Below are 23,054 nucleotides of genomic sequence, written 5' to 3'. Positions count from 1 at the left end.
TATCCATCATTTTAGCCAGAATATATGAAACATACAAAAAACAAAAGCAAGCCTTTAAAAAAAATCATTAGCAATTATGTTCTCATATGATTAGAAGGAGTCACTCCTAAGAGTGAAGGACGTTTGTAGAGTTATTTGCCTTTATGCTGAATAACTGAGAGTGAAAAAATTTTTGAGTTCCTTCAGGTTTTTGCTGTCGTTTTGCTCCAGGTTTATGAGATACTGTCAGCAATTACTCATTGCAGTTATTAATTATACTTTTCTCTCCTTATTCACTCACCTCTGATTTGTGTGCTTTCTAATCTAATCATCATAAATCATCTTAAAGTCATGCTTTCAAAGGAACACAATTCAGGGCACCTAGGTGACGCAGTTGGTTAAGCACCTGACTCTTGGTTTTGGCTCAGGTCATGATCTCAGGGCAGTGAGATGGAATCCCACCCTGGGTTCTGTGCTCAGCAGAGTCTGCTTAAGACCCTCTCTCCCTCTGCCCCTCCCCCTGGTACTCTCCCTCTCTCTCTCTCTAAATAATCTTAAATAAAGGAACACAGTTCAACTCTGTCTCTGGGCACTATGTATCTTGGAAGTACTGATTTTTGTATGCTCTGGATAGTTTGTTTTTTGTTTTTTGTTTTTTTCCTTATCTCCTGATTTGGGGTCATGCTTTGGATAGCTAAGAATGCCAGCTACATGGTATCTGGATAGTGAACAACTCTGGCCTGGCAACTGGATGTTTTGATGACAACTGGTAAATGAGTTTGATGTTGCGGTAAGCCTTGTTCCGGGGATTGGTGTCTCTGGATCATACAAGGGTCCAAAGTCCATTAATAGGCTTCAGAAATTTGTGACACCACTGAAATCGTGTGCAAATTTTATATGCCTGTGTGCCCATGCTGATTTCTGGAGACTTTATTTGTAGCCCTTATATAGTATTCAAATATGTTCCTGACATCAGAAGAGTTAGAACCTCTGATAATCCATATTCGAAGTCTGGTATTAGGAGGCTAAGAAACTTGACCTCTAGATTTTACCTGCCAACAGTCCTCAAATCCCCCCAACCCTGAAACTGGAAAGCCACTGAACCATTTTGACTTGATTTCATTGTCTGTGAAAGTGTTTGTCGGGGGGATGTTGTAGGGGAAAACATCATACTTACAATAGTCATCATTGCAAATAGGTACTCCCATCCACCAATTCTTCTTTGAAATCTTAGCTGTGAAAATGACCTTCCTAGTGAATTGATTATGTTTCCACTTAGAATGCTGGCCAGTTGTACTGGTGCCAGTACCAGGAGACAGTTCTTCAGCATGTCCTGAGAGCTCTTGGTCCTCAACTGTCTGGTCAAAGATGTTTGTATACCAAACAGCCTTGGAACCTATTGAATCCTGCTTGCTGGAACAGAGGACAAGTTTGCTTCATGTTTAGTATACAAAGATAATGTCTCCCTGTGGGTCAAAATTTGGGCAGATTTGGGCACTTGGGTGGCTCAGCCAGTGAAGTGTCTGCCTTTGCCTCAGGTCATGGTCCTGGAGTCCAAGGATGGAGTCCCGCATCAGGCTCCCTGCTCTGCAGGGAGTCTGCTTCTGTCTCTGACTGTCCCCTGCCTCATGCTCTCTCTCTCATTCTCTCTCAAATAAATAAATAAAATCTAAAAAAAAAAAAAAAATGGGGCAGATTTGTTTGCAGTCTGCTATAAAAAATTGGGGTTCCCTAAGCATGGGATTCCTCAACTGTGACCCAAACTCACTGGTTTGCCACATCAGCCCCTCTGTGAGGTGGGAGGCGAGGGATGGATGCAAACATGAAGTTCAGGCTGCTTGCTGAGCTGTGAGTGATGTACTCCTCCACCCCCGACCTGGGAGCCTTCTGGCTTTTCCAGCATCTGTGAAATGACGGCAATTGGATTTGCTAGCATGCAAGAAGAGTAAAATCTCACTCTTCACAGTTCTTGACACTACTGTCATAATGCCTGTGATTCCTTTGAAAATACTCCAGGATATAGAGAGAGGTGTGATCAATTAGGTTAAGTCACAACTCAGGTGTGTCTTCCAGAACAGATACTCAAGGCGGGTTAACACAGCATTCATTTTTCCATAACTTAACCAACACCAGAAGCTTGACTATTAGGATCGTCCCATCAGAAATGGATTTTTACTGGTAGAATTAACATCTCACTGATTACTATGATGAATGTTAAAAATGGATTCTTGCCAGTGAGATTAAAGACATTCAAGATTGTGGATTAGCTCAGAGAGTTAACCATACTCCCTGTCCTTGCATGATGGGATTAAGCATCCATCCAAGCATCCAGCCATTATTCGAAGTCCCAGTGATATTCGAAATATCTAACAACCAGTTTTTCAGAGGCCCTGACCCATCCAAACCAAGACAAATCTTGACTTCAGCCCTGGAAACCCTGCTCTGCCAGGCACTGTTTCTTGGGTTTCTGGGACGGGAGGCTAGGATTCTCTAGAGTTCTGAGAGGCAGGAAAGGGACAATGGAACACTTGGGGAACTCGGAGAAGTGCATGTCTACCCACCAGTACTGAGAGGTACATATTTTCATATTTTAGCGAGAGACCCAGCTTCACTGAAGCATTCCGACTACGTGTATGCTGCCCTTAGGAATGGCAGCCACAGCATGATCATCCCTGAACAGCTTAATTCCCAGTCTTTGGGGGATTTCTGGTGGTTTGTTGCCCAAGGGAACAGAACCCTGCCCTAGAACATTGCTCCAGTGCTTGCTTCATGCCAAGTGGTCTCCAAACTCTTAAAAGGTAGAGAGCTCTCTTCTTGTCGGTTTGCTGGAAAATCGGCTGCAGGTGCAGGCTATACGGAGGACCAGCAATTAGAGACAATCTAGGTCCCTTCACACTGTCTTTCGTGGCCATTTATGAGTCAGGGGAGCTGAATTTCAGGTTGTTCCAGCCTTTAGAAATGGCAGCGAAAGACAGAAACCAAAGGATAATCTGTCACCACACACTGAATAAACCCCACTCACTCCTGATGATCTCAGGCTCCCCGCTACGGAGATGGGATTCTGTGTCGGTTCACAGCGGGAACACAAAGGCCACCAGTGTGCACTGTGTATATGGAGCCAATGTGTGTGACTTACCACCTTAACAGTGGCATCATCTCTAGTGACACTTTTAGGATGGATTTGGCAAAGATTGATAACAACTGCACTAGCAAAGACTCAGCTGGCCAGACGGGACAAAGGGGAAACCGTTTTTCATGTGTAGATCTTGCAAATATCTTAACACAATCATTTACTGGACCATGGAACAGAGGTCCATTTGATTGGTGGGATGGTAAGAATTCAGATGTACTCACCCTGCTTTTCTGACACTTACACTGAAATTGATTATGTTTCTGGAAGCACCAGGGAAATTTGCTTTTCTTTTCTTTTCTTTTTTATTTTATTTTGTCTGGCCATCTTTGTGTCGCAGGAATGCTACATGAGCAAAGCATCTTTGCCACCTGTTTCATAGTTATGGGGCTTTTATCGGAATTCAGGATGGGAGGATCCAGGGCCTTGAGTCAGTGCAGAGTTTAAGAGGAAGGACCCAAATGGGTCTGATGGAAAGGAAAAACAGTGAGCAGGCTTGGTGTGGTAGGATCAGGAACACCCTTGACAGCCTCGATGTGAGAGGACATGAAATGTCCTTTCCTGTGCAGCCACACCCAGCAAAATCACCCAGATGTCTGTTCTTCGGGTATTCCAGAACCAGTTTCTCTGACGGACTCTGTTCTCTACCTCCAGGTAACACTGCCCCTTTTTCGTTACATTGTGCCAAATGTATATAATGTAAAATTTATCATTTCAACCATTTCTAAGTGAACAGTTCAGTGGCAGTAAGTACATTCACAATGCACAATCATCATCACTGTCCGTTTTCTATTTCCAGAACTTTTCCATCATCCTAAATAGCATCTGTACCCAGTAAAGAATAACTCTTCATTATTTCCAACCGCCAGACCCTAGGAACCACTGTTCTGCTTTCTGTCTCTGTGAATTTGCCTATTCAAATTAGCTCCTACATGGAACCCTGCAATATTTGTCCTTTGGTGTCTGCCTTTTTTCACTTAGTGCGGTATCTTCAAAGCTCGTCCATGTTGTAGCACATATTGGAACTTCATTCCTTTTTATGGCTGAGTAATATTCTGTTATATGGATATGCCACATTTTGTCTATTCATCTAACCCTGCTCGTTTTTTGTCTAGAGACTGAGAGTTGTTTTCATGCTGGTGATTTATTTATACTGACAACATCTGTTCCACTGGTTTGTTGGCAAAAGAGGTTTTTTTTTTCCCCCCTCACAACTTTGTAATTCTTTGCTTTGGCTTTGTGAGGTTAACTTTAAAAGTACAGGTAGGTAATGATATGGTATACATACTTATCACCCAGTTACTCAGGCAGGACTAGATTTTTGGTTAAGAATAACCCAGCCTCAGTGCCCGGCTTTAGATTGGAACCAGGAAATTGGGTTGGATTTGGATTGGGACCAGGAGAAAGACTCTCCTGCTGGACATTTGAGAGACCTGGGAAAGTGACCTTGGTCTCCTGAGCTACATTAACGTCACTGGCAAAATACAGGAGGTGACCAATGTCAAGGATGTGAGCACACCATCTGACAAATCTGTCCAGAACTTGTGTTTTCCAGAAGTTTTATTGGAATGCAGCCAGCCTCGTGTGTTTACTTGGCATCCGTGGCTGCTTTTTGACCTAAAATATTTACTACCTGGCCTTTTCAGAAAAAGGTTGCCAACCCTTGCCCTAGATGATCCTTCTCAAATGTTCGTTTGCTCTGAAATCCCTGATGCCGTGATAGGCTAGGTGGAAGGAGGAGGAGCGAGGAAAAGTCCCACGGATGCAGAAACCCAGGTGTGATGCGCTGGTTCTTGACAAAGCTGGGTTTCTTACTGTAGCCCTAACCCCGCGTGCTGACTTGGCATCCTGCTCTCAGCTGGACTTGCCAGGGATGACTTTGATGGCACATACACCTCCTGTAGTTTTTTCTTACAGAGCATATGCTTTGCTCCTGTAAAGTCTTATCAGCTGGAAAAGCCCCTCTCCTTCAGTGGGAAGTGATGTTTCCCACAGGGAGCATGTACAACCGCTAGCCTGAAGACACTTTGTGGAGGCGAAGGGACTCTCTGTGTTTCTGCCGTGCGCCTCTGGGAGGAGGAGAATGATCCGGGGCTCCAGTTGTTCCTCACCTGGACACCTGCATTCTGCCCCTGGATGCCGCTCCCCTAGTGTTTCACACTCTTTTATGATTAATGCTAGAATGTCCTCTTTCTTTAGGTAAATTTAATCTGCAGGCTGTTGGCTGTGTTGGCTGTGGTCCGCTGGGGCAGGCTGTGCTTGGCGGGAAGGGCGTGAGCTTTTGTGTTCGGTGGGGTGCAGCTAGAGGGCAGGGACTCCTCAGACCCCCCGCTGAGGGCTGTACTCAGCAGAGTAACTTGTGCAAATGGAGTGGAAGAGGGTGGATGCCTATTTTCACAAGGAAAATTACGTAACAAAAATTGCCCTTATGCAGATGTCTCATTTTGCATGCCATATGACTCTTTATTGAGTTCTGGCTCTTTATATTTGTTTACAAGCATAAAAGCTGCCCACTCATTTTATATATAGATGTGTGTGTATGTATATGTATGTGTATATGCATATTTATATACATGGGGGTATGTATATGTACACATGTATATATAAAATATATAGTTAAGTTTTTATATTCATTTAATTTTGATTTTAAATGAGCTCAGATTTATAGACATGTTATAAAATTAGAACAAAGGATTCTCATATACTCTTCATCCAGATTCTCTTAATATTAAATTTTATCATATTTGCTTTATCATTCTCTCCCAACCTTCCTGCTCTATTCTGTCTCTCTCAGATACAACGCTCCTCCAACCCTAGGCACTTAAGGGAATAATTCCTAAAAGTAGTGTCCTTTTACATAGAGTACAGTTACCAAAATAAGAAAATTAACACTGATGCAATACTATTATCTAATCTAGCTCTTACCTTGGTACGTTTTAAGTGTAGAACTATACATGTGAGAAATGGAATTTGTTGGGCTTTTCTTATAGTGAGTATTACTTGTTCTGGATTTTAGTTCTGCTATGTGGTTTTCTAGTCGCAGAAAATAACAAACACAAAGTAGTATTTAAAGTCTCCAGCTGCTTAAAAAAATGCTCGCTGTCCAAACCTACATTATGATATTAGGTCATATTAAGATTTCAGGAAAGAAAGAATATATTGCTAGTGACAGTAGTAGTAATAACAGTAAGTAGAAATGTCTTTTGTCCCTGATGTATGTCTGGGCTCAGGCTACTGAGCTTCAGGGCAAGCCCAGCTATCATTCTGAGAGTCCAGCCCTTTTGTAAATGTGCAGATATGAGACTCGAATGGGTTTTCTGGTAAATCCCTAAGTGGAGGATAGCTAGCACCATTTCCTTGGGAGATAGTACATAGTACTTGGGCAAAACTTTTCTTTTTTCTTCAGCTCCTCACCCTCAAGTTCAAGCTAAAACATTTCTTTGGGGACAGGAGAGACACAATAGAGCGAGTTAACGTTAAGGCTTTTTAGCAGAATTTTTGTGGCGTTCCAGAAGAGAAATGTATACCATTGTGATGAGCACTGGGTGTCATACACAACTAAGGAATCACTGGACACTACATCAAAAACTAATGATGTACTGTATGTTGGCTAATGATTTAAATTAAAAAAAAAAAAAAGAATTAATTTGTATTTCAGAACGGTTTTTTCCCCCTACAGTCTGAGACCCAGATGGCACGTAGTCATAATTGAGTATAGAGCTTGCACACCAGGCACTGCCCTTCGTGGACTCCTCTGGAGAGCCCTGGCCTCACTCTTCCTGCTCCAGCTGCTGAATGAATGAAGCTGGACTGGATCAAATTTACAAGGCTGACATATATTTTCGGATCAGAATTTACCCATAACCTATCTCCTTAGACATGGTGCTATTACGGGCTCTTTGTAGATGCCTATCTTACCTCTTCCAGAGAGTAAATCCCTGCTCCCTTTGACATTCATGCTTGTGAAAATACTTACTCAGGCCATAGCTTGAGTATGTCAGTCCTTACCAGTGTCACTTCTGCATTTTATGTTCTTCATGTGTGGAGGGGGGCGGGGTGGCATTAGGTTCTGATCCAACTTATTTATTTATTTATTTGCATTTTATATTTTTATTAACATCCTGGTTAACTCTGTGGAGAAAGTAGGGCAAACAAAGAAGGTTGGAGGGGGTGGATCTCTGAAGACATTTCGTGCCTCCTCTTTTTGTTGAAGTGGTTCCAGTGCTCAGAGCTAGTTATCGTTCATTGAGGCATACTCTGTGTTTGGGGGGAAAGGTCTCATTCAACTTCCAGAGACTTCAGACCCTACTGTTCAGTATCCTGAGCCTGGGTATGAGGGGCAGGACAGGCAGATAGAGTCAGCCTGCTCTGTTTGAGACAAAAACCACAGACCTTGAGGAAAAACACTGGGGCCATTCACTGTGGTGCTGCTCTAGAAATGTAGGAGGCATGAACATGGCCTCCCCTTTCTAGGGCATTTTGGGACATTCGGTGCTTAGGATTTGAGGGATTCTACCATGACCCACACCCCCCCACTGTCTATTTTTTCAGGAGGTACTAACGGGGCATGCCTGAGATCTGCTTTTAGAAAGCAAGTCCCTACAGGATACCCAGAATACAGTACGGCTGGACCCCTGATCACCCGGGTGGCTCAGTCGGTTAAGCATCCAACTCCTGGTTTCCACTCAGGTCAAGATCTCAGGGTCCTGAGATGGAGCCCTGCATTGGGCTCTGCACTCAGCATGGAGTCTGCTGGGGATTCTCTCTTTCCCTCTGCCCTTCTCGCTCACGCTCTCTCTCTTTCTCACTCTCTCAAATAAATGAATCAGTCTTTTAATAAATAAACAAACCAACAAATAAATAAATCAACGGGGCCCTGAAGCTGTGTACAAGAGAGTTTATTCTTCCAGTAATGAACAGACAGGCACGAGCCCATGACCTTGAGAAAGAGCCACACTTCATGTACTTTCTTCCTTCCATCTTTTTACCTCTCCGTTTTGTACCCAGCAGCCAAGTGTGGGTGTTCATTCTTCTCTTCTCTTTTCAGACATACAAGAGCATTTTAACCACTTGTTCCATTAAACGTTGGAATGAAAGCCTTTGTAGGTTTGAGGCCAAAGGTTTAAACTTGTTTCTTTTTTACTAGTGACACCTTTGTTCAGTCACTTCACAAAAGAACAAATGGAATTTGGTCCTGCGATAGATTCTTTTCGTTCTTGGTTGTTGTCTTTTTTTTTTTTTTTTTAATGCTTATGCAGACAGGATGGTCTGACTATTCAGTGACATGAAGGAATTCATTCAAGAGAGGAAGATGTATCCAACTTTTGTCCCTGGTATTGAAGAGGACAAAAGTTTCTGTCTCTCCACTGATCGTTCCACCTTCGTGCCCTCATTATTTATACAGCAGAAAGGATGACGTTGAAAACTTCTGCTGCTTTTCTAAACACAGGCTTTGCATTATATCTTAGCCTGGTGAACATTTTAAAATATCACAAAAGAAAGATATTCAACCTTGATAAAAGAAGTCAGTCGTCTTGTGATATCTGGACTCAGGCCCTTGTGGCCACAAGGGTGGAAACATGGAAGTGACCTAGTGAAGAGAGGAGAAGATGGGGGTGGGTGAGGGAATTTGCTCAGGTTCAAATGCAGAGCCCAGGGAGGGCAGCACGCCAGGAGTTTTGTCAGAGGGCAGGAGTGAGAGGGCGGGGCAGCCTGAGCGATACCTTGTTTTCTGTTATGTTACAGCAATGTTGCAAGCAGTGGGGAGCCCTGGGTCCACATCTCTGTACAGGGGTGAGGATGGCATCATGGCTCCTGCCGACTACTCAGGGTTTCCTGACAGTGCCCTGAGAAGGAAGCTGGCTTGCACCTAGGACCTGGAACCCTCCCTCGGCTCCTCAGGGGCAGAGTCAGGGAAGGGTCCTAACACGCAGTTTGGGGCACACTCAGAGCCAGGTTCACACGGAGGGAGAATCAGTTATCTGAATTCATCAAGCACGTTTCCTGGACCCGACCTCTCCACATTCTCTAGAAGGCTTGGGATTGCCAAGAGAGTGCTGGTTGGGTTCTGCCACGTTGGGAACTGGGGGCCAAGTCAGCCAGAGGCAGGCCTTTAATAACTAGAACCATGCAAGGTGGACACAGGGATGTGGAGTATTCTAAGGAGACCCATACATGCCAAGGGGTCAAATATATTTTATTTCTCCTTGGCATGTTAAGTTCTAACAAAGACAAGTGATAGTGATGTAGGAAAGACATTCAGGTTCGAAGCCAATGGCCAAGAAAGAATTCTTGAGACATCTTTGGTACAAAAAGGTGGTTTTCTTAAAGCAGGGGGCAGGACCTGTGTGGGTAGAAAGAGCTGTGCTAGGGTCATGAAGGGTGACACATTAAGTACTTTCGAGTTGGGAGAGGGTTAGGGGTAGTGTAAGCCTCCCAAGTATTCAGAAACAAGGTTTCTAATACCTTGAGGGGGCTAGCTATTTTGGGGGAAAAGTCACTTATTACTGTCTAGCAAAACCCTAGTCATGAGACCCTCCAGATGTATATCAGTGGGCCATCTGCTTGGGGGATGATTACCAACATGTATCTTGGGAAGCAGAGATAAAGGAAGTTTCCAAAGGAATTTTTATATGTTCAAGAAGACTTAAGAGGGTCATGGGACTTGGACTAAGATTGCCTTTTGCCCTTAGCAATATCAGCATTGAGGCAGCTGGGTCCCTAGAGGAATGTCACTCTGCCTGTTTCAAGGACTTGTCGATGGGCTGTAGGCAGTAAGGAAATTTAATTTTTTTTCTCTTTTTCCTTTGTTTCCCACATCAACGAGTACATCAACAAGTTTCCCACATCAACAAGCTACACCATTTATTTGAGATACTAGGCAAGTTACCTACTTTGCATGTAACTCAGTTTCTTCATCTTCACACTGGGAATCACGATGGGAAAATACAATCAGATTTTTTTCTCCAGTTTCTGGAAAGCATCAGAGGCAAAAATGATGGAGGAAGAGATGCCCCTTGCAAACTGTTCCTCGCCTGGTTCACAGTCTGTATACATGACAGGTGTTACATAATTACTAATTTCAGATTCCTCTTCTCAGCACAAGTACCGTGTCGGATACTCATTCATGCCAGGAACATATAGCCAACATCCGCTGTGGTCTGGGCATTGTCCTAAGCACCTGGATACCAAAGGAGAGCAGGCGGACTCAGTATCAGACAGTAGGCTCTGAAATGTTAATGAGACCAATTAATGGAAAAGCAGAGGTTAAACTGCCATTTCCTCAAAAGATGAAAAGATTTCTGGAATTCCACTGTTATTCCTAGACAGGCTGGATTCCTTGTACTTTGTCTTCTGTCTCCTTTACTGACACAAGCCCCACCAAAACCAAACTTGAGCCTTCTGGAAAAAAACAGCCACACCCCATCTCCCCTTTGGTCCTGCCCTGGAACGCTGCCAAGCATCTTTTTCCATTGACTTGGCAGGTGGCCATGGATTGCTGCTTTCTGTCCCATTAACCTCTATTTTATCTGTCAGGAATAGTATTCCCCATTGTTGAAAGCAGCAATTTGCCAACCAAGCAAGCTTGGAGTCCTGTCTGATGGAGCATTACAGAGAAAGAGAGAGCAAAAGGGAAAGTTGAAACAGATTTGCTTCTCTAATTTCCTGAAGGGATCACAGACAGAACTTGCCCTCTAGTAAAATGCTTTTGGTTTGCATTATAATAATAAGTATTTATTGCCTTGACAAGGGGAGGGAGGGGCCTTGGAAGAATGGCCCCGCATTTCCTGGTTTCCTTTAGTCCTTTTACTACTACTCTGGGACCACCAGGCCACTGAAAACATAGCAACTTTCCTGATAGCCTAAGGTACTGAAAAAGACTTTTTCCTCTTACTATTGTAAAACATGGTGCTAATTTCTTGTTATGAATCATGCGGTTTTGAACAATAGAATCGTGCTCAAAGGGGAAAAAAAAAACTCTCCTTTTTCTTTTTCTTGTGGAGAACTTCAAAGTACAGCGTGTTCAGTGTGCAGTTGGAAAGTCACAGAACTTTCACGAACTCTAGATATTTTGTATTTGTATTTATGTTTCATGAAAAAAGAATCTCTCTTGTATCTGGTTAATTTTATCCAACTGAACTTCTCCAAAATATCCAAGGGATGGTTTCAAAATAATGCAAGTGACGTGAGCGATTCTTGAGAGTCGATCTTACTAGAACAATAACTTTGTTAGACCGAGGACCCTTTCGATCTTGTTCGCTGCTGGATCTCCAGCTCGTGTAACATTGCAACCCCTGTAACAGGTGCTTAAGATTTATTGATAAATGTTGAATACCTTACATTCCTGTCTACTAATACAGGTGAAAATTCTGGAGAAGGTTTTTAGGCTTCAAGCTCTCCAACTTTGGAGGTGGTCATCTCTTGTTTATACCCAAAGTGGCATTCCTTTCTTTCTTGAGCAATGCTTTAACAAGACCTACATATGCCCCTCTTTCTCCATTTCCCTGCCCCCAAGTGCAAGTACACTCTTCCCCTGGCCTTTCACATTCCCACTTGGCTTGTTCCTACTCTTCTTCCAGGTTTCAACATCTATTTCACATCTAACTTAAGGCTCACCTTCACTGACCACATTCTAAAGATTCCTTGTGTCTTAGCATCCTCAAATTTTTTTTCTCTTCAAAGGACATGTCTCGGTTATCATTATATAATTATCTGCATGATTATTGTTTCGTACTTCCTTGACTAGGCAAGACTGCTTGTGAGCAGTCTCGGTATCTATCTTGTCTCCAACAAGATCCCCACCACCCAGTGATTCCTAGTCAGTGTAGCCACTTAATAAATACTTGTTGAATCAATGAATGAATTGAGGGGGAGAGGAAGAATGGGAGGAAAGGAATTAAGAATCAAGAATCAGGGGTTAGACGACTTAGTGTTTCTCTAGATTTACCTAAATCCTATTGACACATCTTGATCTTATCAGATTGACCCTCTCCCTTCCCTGCTTCTCAAAAGACACGTGTGTGTCTGTGTGTGTGTGTGTGTGTGTGTGTGTGTGTGTGTATGCTTTTTTTGTATATTCTTTTGAGGATAGTTTGATGGGCTGACTATATTTCTAAATAATGTAAAATACCAGAATAAATCCATATTGATTTAATGATTCTGTATTTTACGAATTACGTAGTAAGAGAAAGTCTTTGTATCTGAAATAGAGGACTATTTTTCTTCTAAATCACACTGAACATTTGTTGCTTATTTAGGATCTGAGCCAGTTGCTAAATTTAAATCACAAAATGTATAGATTACACACATATATTTGCATATATGAGTAATTTGTGGCAATATCTGATGACATTCTCATTTTCTTTTCCTATGGCACACTTTTTGAATAACTTTATTTAGTTCCCTTTCTCTTTTTTTAAGATTTTATTTATTTACTTAACAGACAGAGATCACAAGTAGGCAGAGAGGCAGGCAGAGAGAGAGAGAAGCAGGCTCCCTGCTGAGCAGAGAGCCTGATGCAGAGTTCCATCCCAGGACCCTGGGATCATGACCTGAGCCAAAGGCAGAGGTTTTAACCCACTGAGCCACCCAGGCGCCCCTAGTTTCCTTTCTTTCTATTTGCATCTGATAAACAGCTGGTTTGATGAGTTGACTACATGTTTTACAACACAACAAGAAGGGCTCCAAAAACAATTATTAGAAATGATACAGATAGATTTAACAAGACATGGAGTTGATCTGTCCTTAGGAAGACAGTAGTGTAGACACCGGCTGCTGAATGCTGTAGGAAATGTTAAGAGTTCAGAGCTGATGGTGGAGAAAGAATTCTTGAGATGTCTTCAGTGAAAAAAGTGAAAAAAGGTGGTTTTATTAAAATACGGGGACAAGACCCGTAGGCAGAAAGAACTGCCCTGAAGTGGTCGGGAATGGCCAATTATCTGCTTTCAAGTTGGGAAGGGGTTAGGGATAGCGTTAAGTCAGTCTCTAAGGAATTTTGGAAGCAAGGTTTCTAGAACCTTGAGGGGGCTAGCTATTGTTAGAAAAGGTCATTTATTACTGTCTCCTAAGCCCCTAATCATGAGACCCTTCAGATGTAAATCAGTGGGCCGTATGCTTGGGGGGATGATGGCTAACATTTATCTTAGGGGTAGCGATAAAGGAAGTTTCCAAAGGAATTTATGTATGTTTAAGTAGACTCACAGGATCCTAGAGGGTTGGGATGTTAGCCTATGGTTGGCGTTTGTCCTTAGCAGAGTAGTAAGGACGTAGCTGCTGAGCTCCCAGAGGGAGGTCGCTCTGCCTGTTTCAAGGACTTTGTCAAGGGGCTATATAGAAGTCATAAGGGACTTTTTTTTTTTTTCTTTTGCCTTTATTCCCTCATCTGAAGACTCGATTCTGTGGGTCTTTCAGCGACAGCAGAGCCCGGGTAGATTGGGTTAGATGGGTGGCGTGGTTAAGTCTCGGACAGCTGAAACCTCAAAAACCTTTATTATGAGAAAGAAAAAAAAAAAAAAAATAAGAGAGATTTTGTTCACTTGCTCTTGTCTTAAATCAAGTTTCCCAGAGCAGATGCTGAGAAGAGGATTCCTATTCAAGAAACCAGTAAGGAAATGGGAAGAATGGGAAGTAGTGAAGGGGTGTATGCCCGGCAAGGGTGCCATTTGCGGTGAGGTCCCAGCCTCACCCTCTCTGCGGCTCTGGAACATTCATTCCACCGCAGAGTGTGCCTCACCTCGAGGTGAGAAAATAGACTTTTGTACTCCTGCACCGTCAGTCATTGGCTACTGACTACACCAGGGGGCACTTAAGTTCTCTGAGAGTATGGGGCAAGGAGGCTCCACACTCATGGGTCTTCTGAAGAGGGTTGCAAGGGTAGCTCTTAGGAGCAGAGCACGATCAGAAGCTAAGGGTGAGAACTCAGGACCAATTAAAGGCTATAAAGGAATTCGGTCGATTATCTTTACCATCTGCTACCAGCCTGGCCAGTTAAGAGTCCCTATATTCCTTTAACTTCCCTGGAGAAAAAAATAAATGATTCTCTCTCTCCTGGGTCCTCAGTAGTTAATTCTTTAGTATCTTCTTTGTCTTTTTTTTTTTCTTTTTTTAAAGATTTTATTCATTTCTTTGACACAGAGAGAGAGAGACAGCGAAATAGGGAACATAAGCAGGGTGAGTGGGAGAAGCAGAAACAGGCTTCCTTCCAAGCAGGGAGCCTGATGCAGAGTTTGATTCCAAGACCCTGGGACTGAGCCACCCAGGCGCCCAGTATCTTCTTTTTCATCTTTATTTAATATACATGGCTACTGTCACCTTGGACTATTTTCAAACAACTGCCCTTAACAGGTTCTTTTTCTTGAATAAGTGTCCTATAATTAATAAAGAATTATGTCCTCGGCTTTTCCTGTTAGGTCATGGAACTGGTGTAGGTCAATACCTTGTTATTAATGAATGATTGATTGTGTTCCATGTTATGAGCCCTAGGCTGAATGGATTGCCCACAAATTTTGCTGACTTCTTGAAAGATTCTAAATTATTTGCCATCTCTCAGCTACCCATTAATTCTCCCTCCTAGATTTATTTAATCCAGATGAAGAATAATTCAAAATGGAGATTATTCCTGAGACTTACAAGTGGAGATTATTCCCTAGACACCTTTGCAGATGGTTATCAGAAAATTTGATCCCCGAGGGGGACTCTGTTACCCTTGAAAAATACCTAGTACATCCATGAGTATTGATGGAGGTCACTGTGCCCGTGAGACCCACCCTGAGGTGGAGATGTGATCTTTCAGGATCTATTAACCTATTCAATTAACACACACTGTATGAGGCTGTAAATGCTATAAAATTAGTTTGGCAACTTCTCTCCAAATGTTCCATGTCAGAACAGGACTATGGTTATTTTTATAATAAATAATTGAGAGTTATAATAAAATTCCAGATTTACTCTGTTTTTCAGGGACTGGCTATTTGCCTACTTTGCTCTCTTTCTTTCTGTTTTTCTTTTTCTTTCCCTTTCATTCAACATTCATTTAGTGAGTTCCTACTATGGGCCAGACACTGTTGTAGGGGTAGAGTAGGGAAAAAAATACACAAACATCTCCCCTAACTGAAGATTTCATTCTAGTGGGAGAGACTGAAATTGAACACACACACCCATGTGCACACAGGCGCACACACACACACACACACACACACACACACAGTAGTCACAAACCTTGCTAAACTGAGGCAATAAAGTGAGGTAGAGGAGTATTCTGACTCTGATGAAGCAGGTTGGGGGTGGGGCATATCTTTACGTAGCCACCGTTCAGAAGGAACCAGCTGCCTAATGACCTGGAGAAGAGCTTTCTGAGTGGAAGGAATAATGGGCATGAAGCCTAAAGCCAGCAACAAGCCTCCTGAGGTCCAGAGAGGGCAGCCCAGCCTATTAAGAAAAAAGACAAGAGGGAAGTTGGCCATGAGTTTTGAAAAGTAGGCAGATAACAGCTCATTCAAGTCCTGATAGGCCATTGGAAGGAGATGGATGTTTGACAATCCATTAGGAAATTTTAAGTGAGGCAGGGTCTTAACACGACTTATTTTTACAACGATAGCTGCCTGCTTTGCTGTTGGTGATACCATAGCAGAAGCAGGGAAGACAGGAGAGCAGTGATGACAGGTAAGACCTCAGGAGGGTGCAGGCAGGCACTTGAGGAGTGGTAGTGCAGAGGATACATTTTGGAGAGAGGCAACGGACTTGCCACTGACTGAGTGTGAGTCTTTAGGCAGGTTATTGCATTTTTCTTGGCTTTAGTTTTCCCATCTCAGTGTGCCTATCCCATCATGTTCCTATGAGGATTCAATACATTAGTATTTACTCCATGTAAAGCTCTTCTAACAATTCAGAGCAAGTAGTTAATGCACGTTTTCTATGTTTAAATGGTTATTAATATTCGATATGGAAAGGGAGAAATCAAGGATGACCCCCAGGGTCAAGACTGCACATGGCCTATCGTCTGTGGCCCCAGCTAGTGTGTACTCTTGAGATGTGGAGGCCCTCGATGTAATCTTCCTGCTATTGCTTTATGGTGACCCCAAGCCAATGACTGACTTAGCTTGCCTGACCTCACCTTCTTATCTGGAAATGGAGCAAGGATATGAAGTCAAATCGCATGCTACACTTAACAGTCTTTGTATTTTTCAAGAGAAAAGTCATTAATGAACAAGAGAAAATGACTGACTTCGTTAAAAATGGTATAGCTTTCAGTCTATGGTTTGTGTTCAATGACTGAAATCCAAATATCTAGGTGTATGTGTTTGTATCTAATGTAATGTATAAATGATAAAAGAAAAGAGAGGAAAATTGTTAAAGCATTTTCTGATGAGATCGTTAAGATTGGCTAAAAGAAGGATGACAATTAAAGCAGAAAAGACAGCGTTCAATGAAAGATATAGAGGCCTTCCTTCCACGCGCACAAAAAGAATAATTTGAATGCTATAAAAAATTTGGGAAGGGGAGGACGAATGAATGCAGAAACTTATTTTATTAATTCCAATACGATATTCTGGTTTAATGACTTCTTATTCTTGAACATGGAACCCAAGTTTGAGTCCTGGCTCCGAAGGGCATCTTGGTTGCTTTGAAGTCTTGGCAATTATGGATAAAGCTGCTAAAAACATCCATGTGTACATTTTTGTGTGGATGTAACTTTTTCGCTCCTTTAGGTAAATACCAAGGAGTGTGATTGCTGGATTATATGGTAAGAGTATGTGTGCTTTTATCAGAAACCACTAAACTGTCGCCTAGAGTGGTTGTTTGATTTTGCATCCTCTCCACCAGGTGTGAGAATTCCTCTGGTTCCATAGACTCACCAGCATTTGTTGGTGTCTGTGTTCCAGATTTTGGTCGTGCTAATAAGTATAAAGCGGTATCTCATTTTAATTTACCATTCCCCTTTGACATATAATACTGAGTATTTTTTTATTTCATATGCTTATCTGCAGTCTATATATCTTCCTTGGTAAAGTGTCTGTTAGGATCTTTGGCCCATTTTTAAAATCAGGTTGGTGGTTTTCTTATTGTCGAATTTCAAGTGTGCTTTGTGTATTTTGGATAAGATTCCTTTAGCAGATATATCTTTTGCAAATATTTTCTCCCACTCTGTGGCTTCTCTTCTCATTCTCTTAACACTACTTTTCACAGAGCAGAGTTTTTGTTTGTTTGTTTGTTTTTAATTTCAATGATGTTCTGCCTTTCAACTAGTTCTTTCATGGATAGTGCTTTTTATGGGTTGAGTTCTATCTAGAGTCATTACCATACTCAAGGTTACCTAGGTTTTCTGTTATGTTATCTTTGAGGAGTTCTGTAGTTTTAAGTGTTACCTATAGGTCTGTGATCTAGTTTTGATTAATTTTTATAAAAACTGTAAAGTCTATGTCCAGTTTTTTGGTTTTTTTTTTTTTTTTTTTTTGCATGTGGATGTCCAGATATTGTAGCACCATTTATTGAAAAGACTGTCTTTGCTTCATTTTATCATCTCTGTTCCTTTGTTAAAGATCACTTAACTGTATTTATGTGGGTCTATTTCTGGGCTCTCTGTTCTGTTCCACTTATGTATCTGCCTGTTCTTTCTCCATTACCACACTGTTTTGATTACTGGAGATTTATAGTAAGTCTTGAGGTTGAGTAGCATCAGTCCTCTAGCTGGGTTGAACTTTGTTGAATTTTGTTCAGTATTATATTGGCTATTCTGAGCCTTTTTGCCTCTTCATATAAACTTTAGAATCAGTTTGTCAATATCCACAAAATAACTTTCTGAGATTTTGAATAGAATTGCACTAAATCTATAAACCAAATTGGGAGGGACCAACATCTTGAGACTATTAGGTCTTTCTATTTGTGAACATGGAGTATTTCTCCAATTATTTAGTTCTTTGATTCTGTTCATCAGTTTTGTAGATTTTCTCATATCGATCTTTTACATATTTTATTAGATTTATACCTAATTATTTCATTTTGGGGATGCTAATGTAAATGGCATTATCTTTTAAATTCCAAATTTCACTTGTTCATTGCTGGTATAGAGGAAGCAGTTGACTTTTGTATATTGCCCTTGAATATCCAGCGACCTTGTTATAATAGCTTATTAGTTCCAGGAGTGTTTTGTTTGTTTGTTTGTTTTGTTTTGTTTTGTGGATTCTTTCACATTTTCTATATCATGTCAACTACAAAGGCAGTTTTATTTCCTTCTTCCCAATCTGTATACCTTTTATTTTCTTTTCCTGCTTTATCGCATTAGCTAGAACCTTCAGTAAAATGTTGCAAAGGAGTGATGAGAGGGGATATCCTTACCTTGTGGGAAAGGCACAGCACAGTACAATGGAGCAGTCTTCCTCTGCCATTTCTTTTACCCTGAAGCTATTAATAAAATATTGGGCTTTCTTATTGAAGTTTAATGATAACCATATCTAAATAGTTTTGTCAAGATCATTGAAATGGTAGCCTCTCAAAATTCTTCTGAATTTCTTACAGGCACTAATGAGAATTAATCTGAAAATGAAAAGCTTTACATTTCTCACTATTAGGTATATTAGCTGTAAATATTTTTAGATGTTCTTTGACAAGTTGAGAAAGTTTCCCTCTATTCCTAGTTCACTGAGAATTTTTTTTTTTTTAATTCTGAGTGGATTTTGGATTTTTGTTAAATCCTGGTTTTTTTTTTTTGCATCTATCAATATGATTATGTGATTTTTTTTTTCTTTTAGTCTTTTGATATGATACATTGTATTAATTGACTTTTTAAAAAAAGATTAGTTTACCCATTTTAGAGAGACAGAGCCTCAGGGCCAGGAAGAGAGTGAGAGTCTCAAGCAGACTCCCTGCCAAGTGTGGATTCCTGACATGAGGCTGGATCCCAAGACCTTGAGATCATGAACTGAGTCAAAACCAAGAGTCAGACACTCAGCCAGCTGAGCCACCCATGCACCCCAGTATATTAATTGACTTTTGAATACTGAACCAGCTGTTTATATTTGGGGTAAATTATACTTGGCTGTGTGTATGATTCTTTTTATACATTGTTGGGTTCAATTTGCTAATAGTTTGTTGAGAATTTTTTTACCTATGTTCATGAAAATAATGATTTGTAGTTTTCTTGTGTTTTTGTCTGATTTTAGTGTTAAGGCAGTGATGATCTCACAGAATGTTAATGATTTCTGCTCTAACTCAATTATTTTCGTCTACTTACTTTGAGTTTAATTTTTTCTTCTTTTTATAGTTTCCTAAGGCAGAAAGTTACATTATTGATTATAGATTTTTCTTCTTTCTAATATATGCTTTTGATGCCATTCATTTCTCTCTAAGCACTGTTTCCCTTGCAGTCCACAAATTTTGATAAGTTGTGTTTTCACTTTCATTTAATTCAAACTATTCATTTTCATTAATTCAAACTATTTTTTAATTTCTTTGAGATTTCTTCTTTGGCCCTGTGTTATTTAGAAGTGTTGTTTAATCTCCACAGATTTTGGTATTTTCCAGTGATCTTTCTGTCACTGATTTCTGGTTTAACTCCATTTTAGAAAATTTTTGATTTCTAATTTTTTCAGTGTTTTAAGGTGAGTATCGTGGTCCAGGCATCTCTCTGTATTTTCCATGTAACCTTGAGAAGAACGTGTGTTCTGCTGTTGTTGGTTGAAGTAGTCTGTAGATGTCAGTTATATTCAGTTGATTGATATCAAGTATATCCTTTCAGATTTTTTTCTGCCTGCTGGATCTGTCAATTTCCAATAGAAGGGTGTTGAAGTCTCCAACATGATAATGGATTTATCTATTTCTCCTTGAAATCTGTCAGTTTTTGTGTCATGTAATTTGATGCTCTGTTGATAGGTATACACACATTATAGACTATTATGTCTTCTTGGAAAATTCACTCCTTTATCATTGTGTAATGCCCTTCTTTATCCCTGATAACTGTTCTTGCTTTGGAGTCTGCTCTCCCTGAAATTAAAATAACTATTGCGGCTTTCTTTTACTAATTATATTTTTAGTATTATGGGTATGTTGTTGTTACCAGGAATACTAATCCAACTCTGACAGGTCAGGGCCCATTGGAACCCTTTTCATTATGTTCTCATTTATGATGTTTTCATTTAAAGGTAAGTATTGACCCCAGAAGAACCTGGGAATTTTTTTCAATTCTAAAGAATGTAAATCATTTGGCAATTTTATAAAAACAGCAGTATTCATTTTAGCATCATCCTTCAAATGGATCTCCTCCTCAGACTGACCCCTTTGCAGAAGGACTGTTATCTACATTTTGATTTTTTTTCATTGTGCATATCAGTTTGAATGATTTCAGTTAGAACTAATACTTCCATCTCCCCTAACCTGATTGCTGTCATTCCTCCTTTTCTTTAGCCAGAAGAGTGGGCACTGGTGGAAGAGAATAGGCTTCTATCCTCTTCGTGAGCAGGAGGCGTGGGCCTGAGGTCCTTCTGAAATGCACACAACCATTCTGGCTTTCTTCAGTCTTCAGATAGCTTTCAGCACTTGTTATCATTCCTTTTGAGTGAGCACACCATACTTTTAATGTTGGTATACACTTTTAACTTCAGTTTCGCTGCAGTATCCAGGAACATACACATGGGGAGAAATAACAGAGCATCCTGAAAAATCATCCTGATCTCTGTCTGTTTTCTCTCCCTCTCCTGTGTCCCTAGGGAAGTGTGAGATTGGCTGGGCCTACTATTGCACGGTAGCAGGGGCTGCCACCTCCATGCTGCTGTGCACATGGCTTGCTTGCTTCTCGGGCAAGAAACAGAAGCAGTACCCCTACTGACATGGAGCCACTGAGAGCAAACAGAGGAGAAGATAGGCCAAAGGCGTCTGGAGAGACTGAAACATGCAGCTACTATCAAAAGGTGGAATGGTGGTTCTCTGATCCATAGTGTGCTAATGAAACAAAACCCAGTGGAGTGGTCAACATTACATAGTGTCAAAGGGTTGTACAAGATTTGCAAAAGAAATGGAGAACATGGGAAAAGAGAGAAGATGGACCAAAGGCTAAAAATATTGTAGGGTGTTGGGTGTTTCTCTTCCACAGAGTATTGTTAATGTAGAACACATGCACACACCAAACAAACCTATATATGCAAACAAGGGTTTTGGATTTTTTTTTTTTTTAAAGATGAGGACTCTGAAAATTAAAAGGGCTAGTAGAAACAGTGTTACCTTGGGAAGCAGGGTAACCCACAGATGTTCCCTGCAGGTCAAGTTGCTTCTGAAAGCACATACAGACATATACGCATCCTCACACATGCTCACGCACAAACGTAGCCATTGTCACACAGATTGTATGGGAGGGTTAGTGGTGCATTACTCCTCTGTTTTCTTTTTAATGTACACTTAAAATACAGTATTATCACTTTATAAAGCATACATTAAACCTAATAAATGGACCAATAAGCCACTCTACAGTATTTTGTATATCCTGCATAAACTCGTTATGCCCTCGACATGTGCTCAGTGTTTATACAGACATTTAGAGTTAAGCCTTTGTATTTCAATATTATTCAAAAATATGCAAGATTTCCTTATCTGAGTAGCTTCTGCTATGATATTCTTATGAAGTAAAGAGGCAACTTCCTGTCCGTAGACAGGAAGAGAATTCAGTTGAAGGAGTGAGAGTAATGAGAGACATTTTCCATTCATTAGATCTTGTTTTCTTTTGTTCATTATTGTACTGTGCTGTACCACATTTATTTCAATATTCATTTTGTATAAAAAAATTTTTAAGTGCTATTTTGTTTGTATTTGAAAAACTCTGTGAATAAATTCTCTTTGATCAATAGTTAAATGAGTCATGGAGTGTTACTTCAGTTGTTGGGTTTGCTTCTTTAATTTTCTAAATATAGCCTTTCAACTCCAACAGTCCTATAAATTTCCCTTTGCCTCCTAAGTCCTCCCATTAATTCTCTCTTGAATCACCCAACCAGGCATTGTTCTAGGCACACAAGGTATTAAAGGTAGGTAAGAGCCCCTACTTTCAACTTAAATTCTTTGCAACTAGAATTCTAACTACATTTAAATCCTGACCGAATTCTTATAAGAGAATTTCAATTCTATTTTGGATTGACTTTGAGAATCTGGACAAGAGTCAGACATGGTTTGGGGTAACGAGAGCCAGGTCATGGTTGGGGAGGTGTCTGGGCCAACGGTGTCCAGGGTGATGCCAATGTCATGACAAGCCACCTGTGACTTGTGGCCACTCCACCTTCAACACAGTGTGTGCTTCTTTAGTACTTCTGGGCTGGGGGAAGTTTCACACCACTGTGTTTTAGGGTTCCTAGCCGTTGGAAAAAGATTCTCTCACATGTCTGCTCCCAGTAAAGCTTTGACTAAAGAGAAGGATTTGGATCTTTCCATCACCCCATAGCAGAACCAACACTTTGAGGAGCAAAAATTGCATCCTGGGTAATCGATATATTATTTTATTAGGCAACACTGAGTTATTAAATCAAATCCTTTAAACTTAAGTTTCAATTAGTTTCTAAATTGCATACTTTTCGAATTGGGGAATTGAGCGTTCTGGTTATTTATACGTGTAACTACATTTTCTATTGTTTCTTTATATATTTATCAACCGAGCCTGAATATCTGAATGTCACACTTGCTTCTGGTACTTTTAATCATCCAGTGTGAGGATTCATGCTGGCCTGGAAGAACAATACAAGAGTCTGGCCAATAAAATTCTGGACTTTCGAAGGCTTTGTTGCTATGGAAAAAGTCATTCTGCTCTCAGATGCTTAATTCATAACGGGCTGAATGTCCTTTGATTGTGTCTCATTGTCCTCAGAGCAGGGGCTTCTCCACTCTGTGATTTCCTGCCGAGAGGAGATTACACTTTGCTTCCTCAATGAGCCCATCATTTTCATTACTGCTGGTGCTTTTCAAATGTTTTTAACTG

The 23,054-nt window shown here is 40.8% G+C and overlaps 1 protein-coding gene across 1 annotated transcript in view; it reads left to right on the top strand.

Moving 5' to 3' along the window:
- LHFPL6 (LHFPL tetraspan subfamily member 6) overlaps positions 1-21,938 on the top strand; it is a 236,095-nt gene extending 214,157 nt beyond the window's left edge. The window contains exon 4 of the mRNA XM_082700490.1: positions 20,809-21,938. Within this exon, the coding sequence (XP_082556616.1) occupies positions 20,809-20,927 (119 nt within the window). The 3' untranslated portion in view covers positions 20,928-21,938. The remainder of the gene's footprint in view (positions 1-20,808) is intronic.
- Positions 21,939-23,054: the final 1,116 nt, after the last annotated feature.

This window comes from Mustela nivalis, assembly GCF_964662115.1.
Source record: "Mustela nivalis genome assembly, chromosome: 15".
In the NCBI taxonomy this organism is placed as follows: Eukaryota; Metazoa; Chordata; class Mammalia; order Carnivora; family Mustelidae; genus Mustela; species Mustela nivalis.
This window is presented reverse-complemented; position numbering and strand designations above follow the sequence as displayed.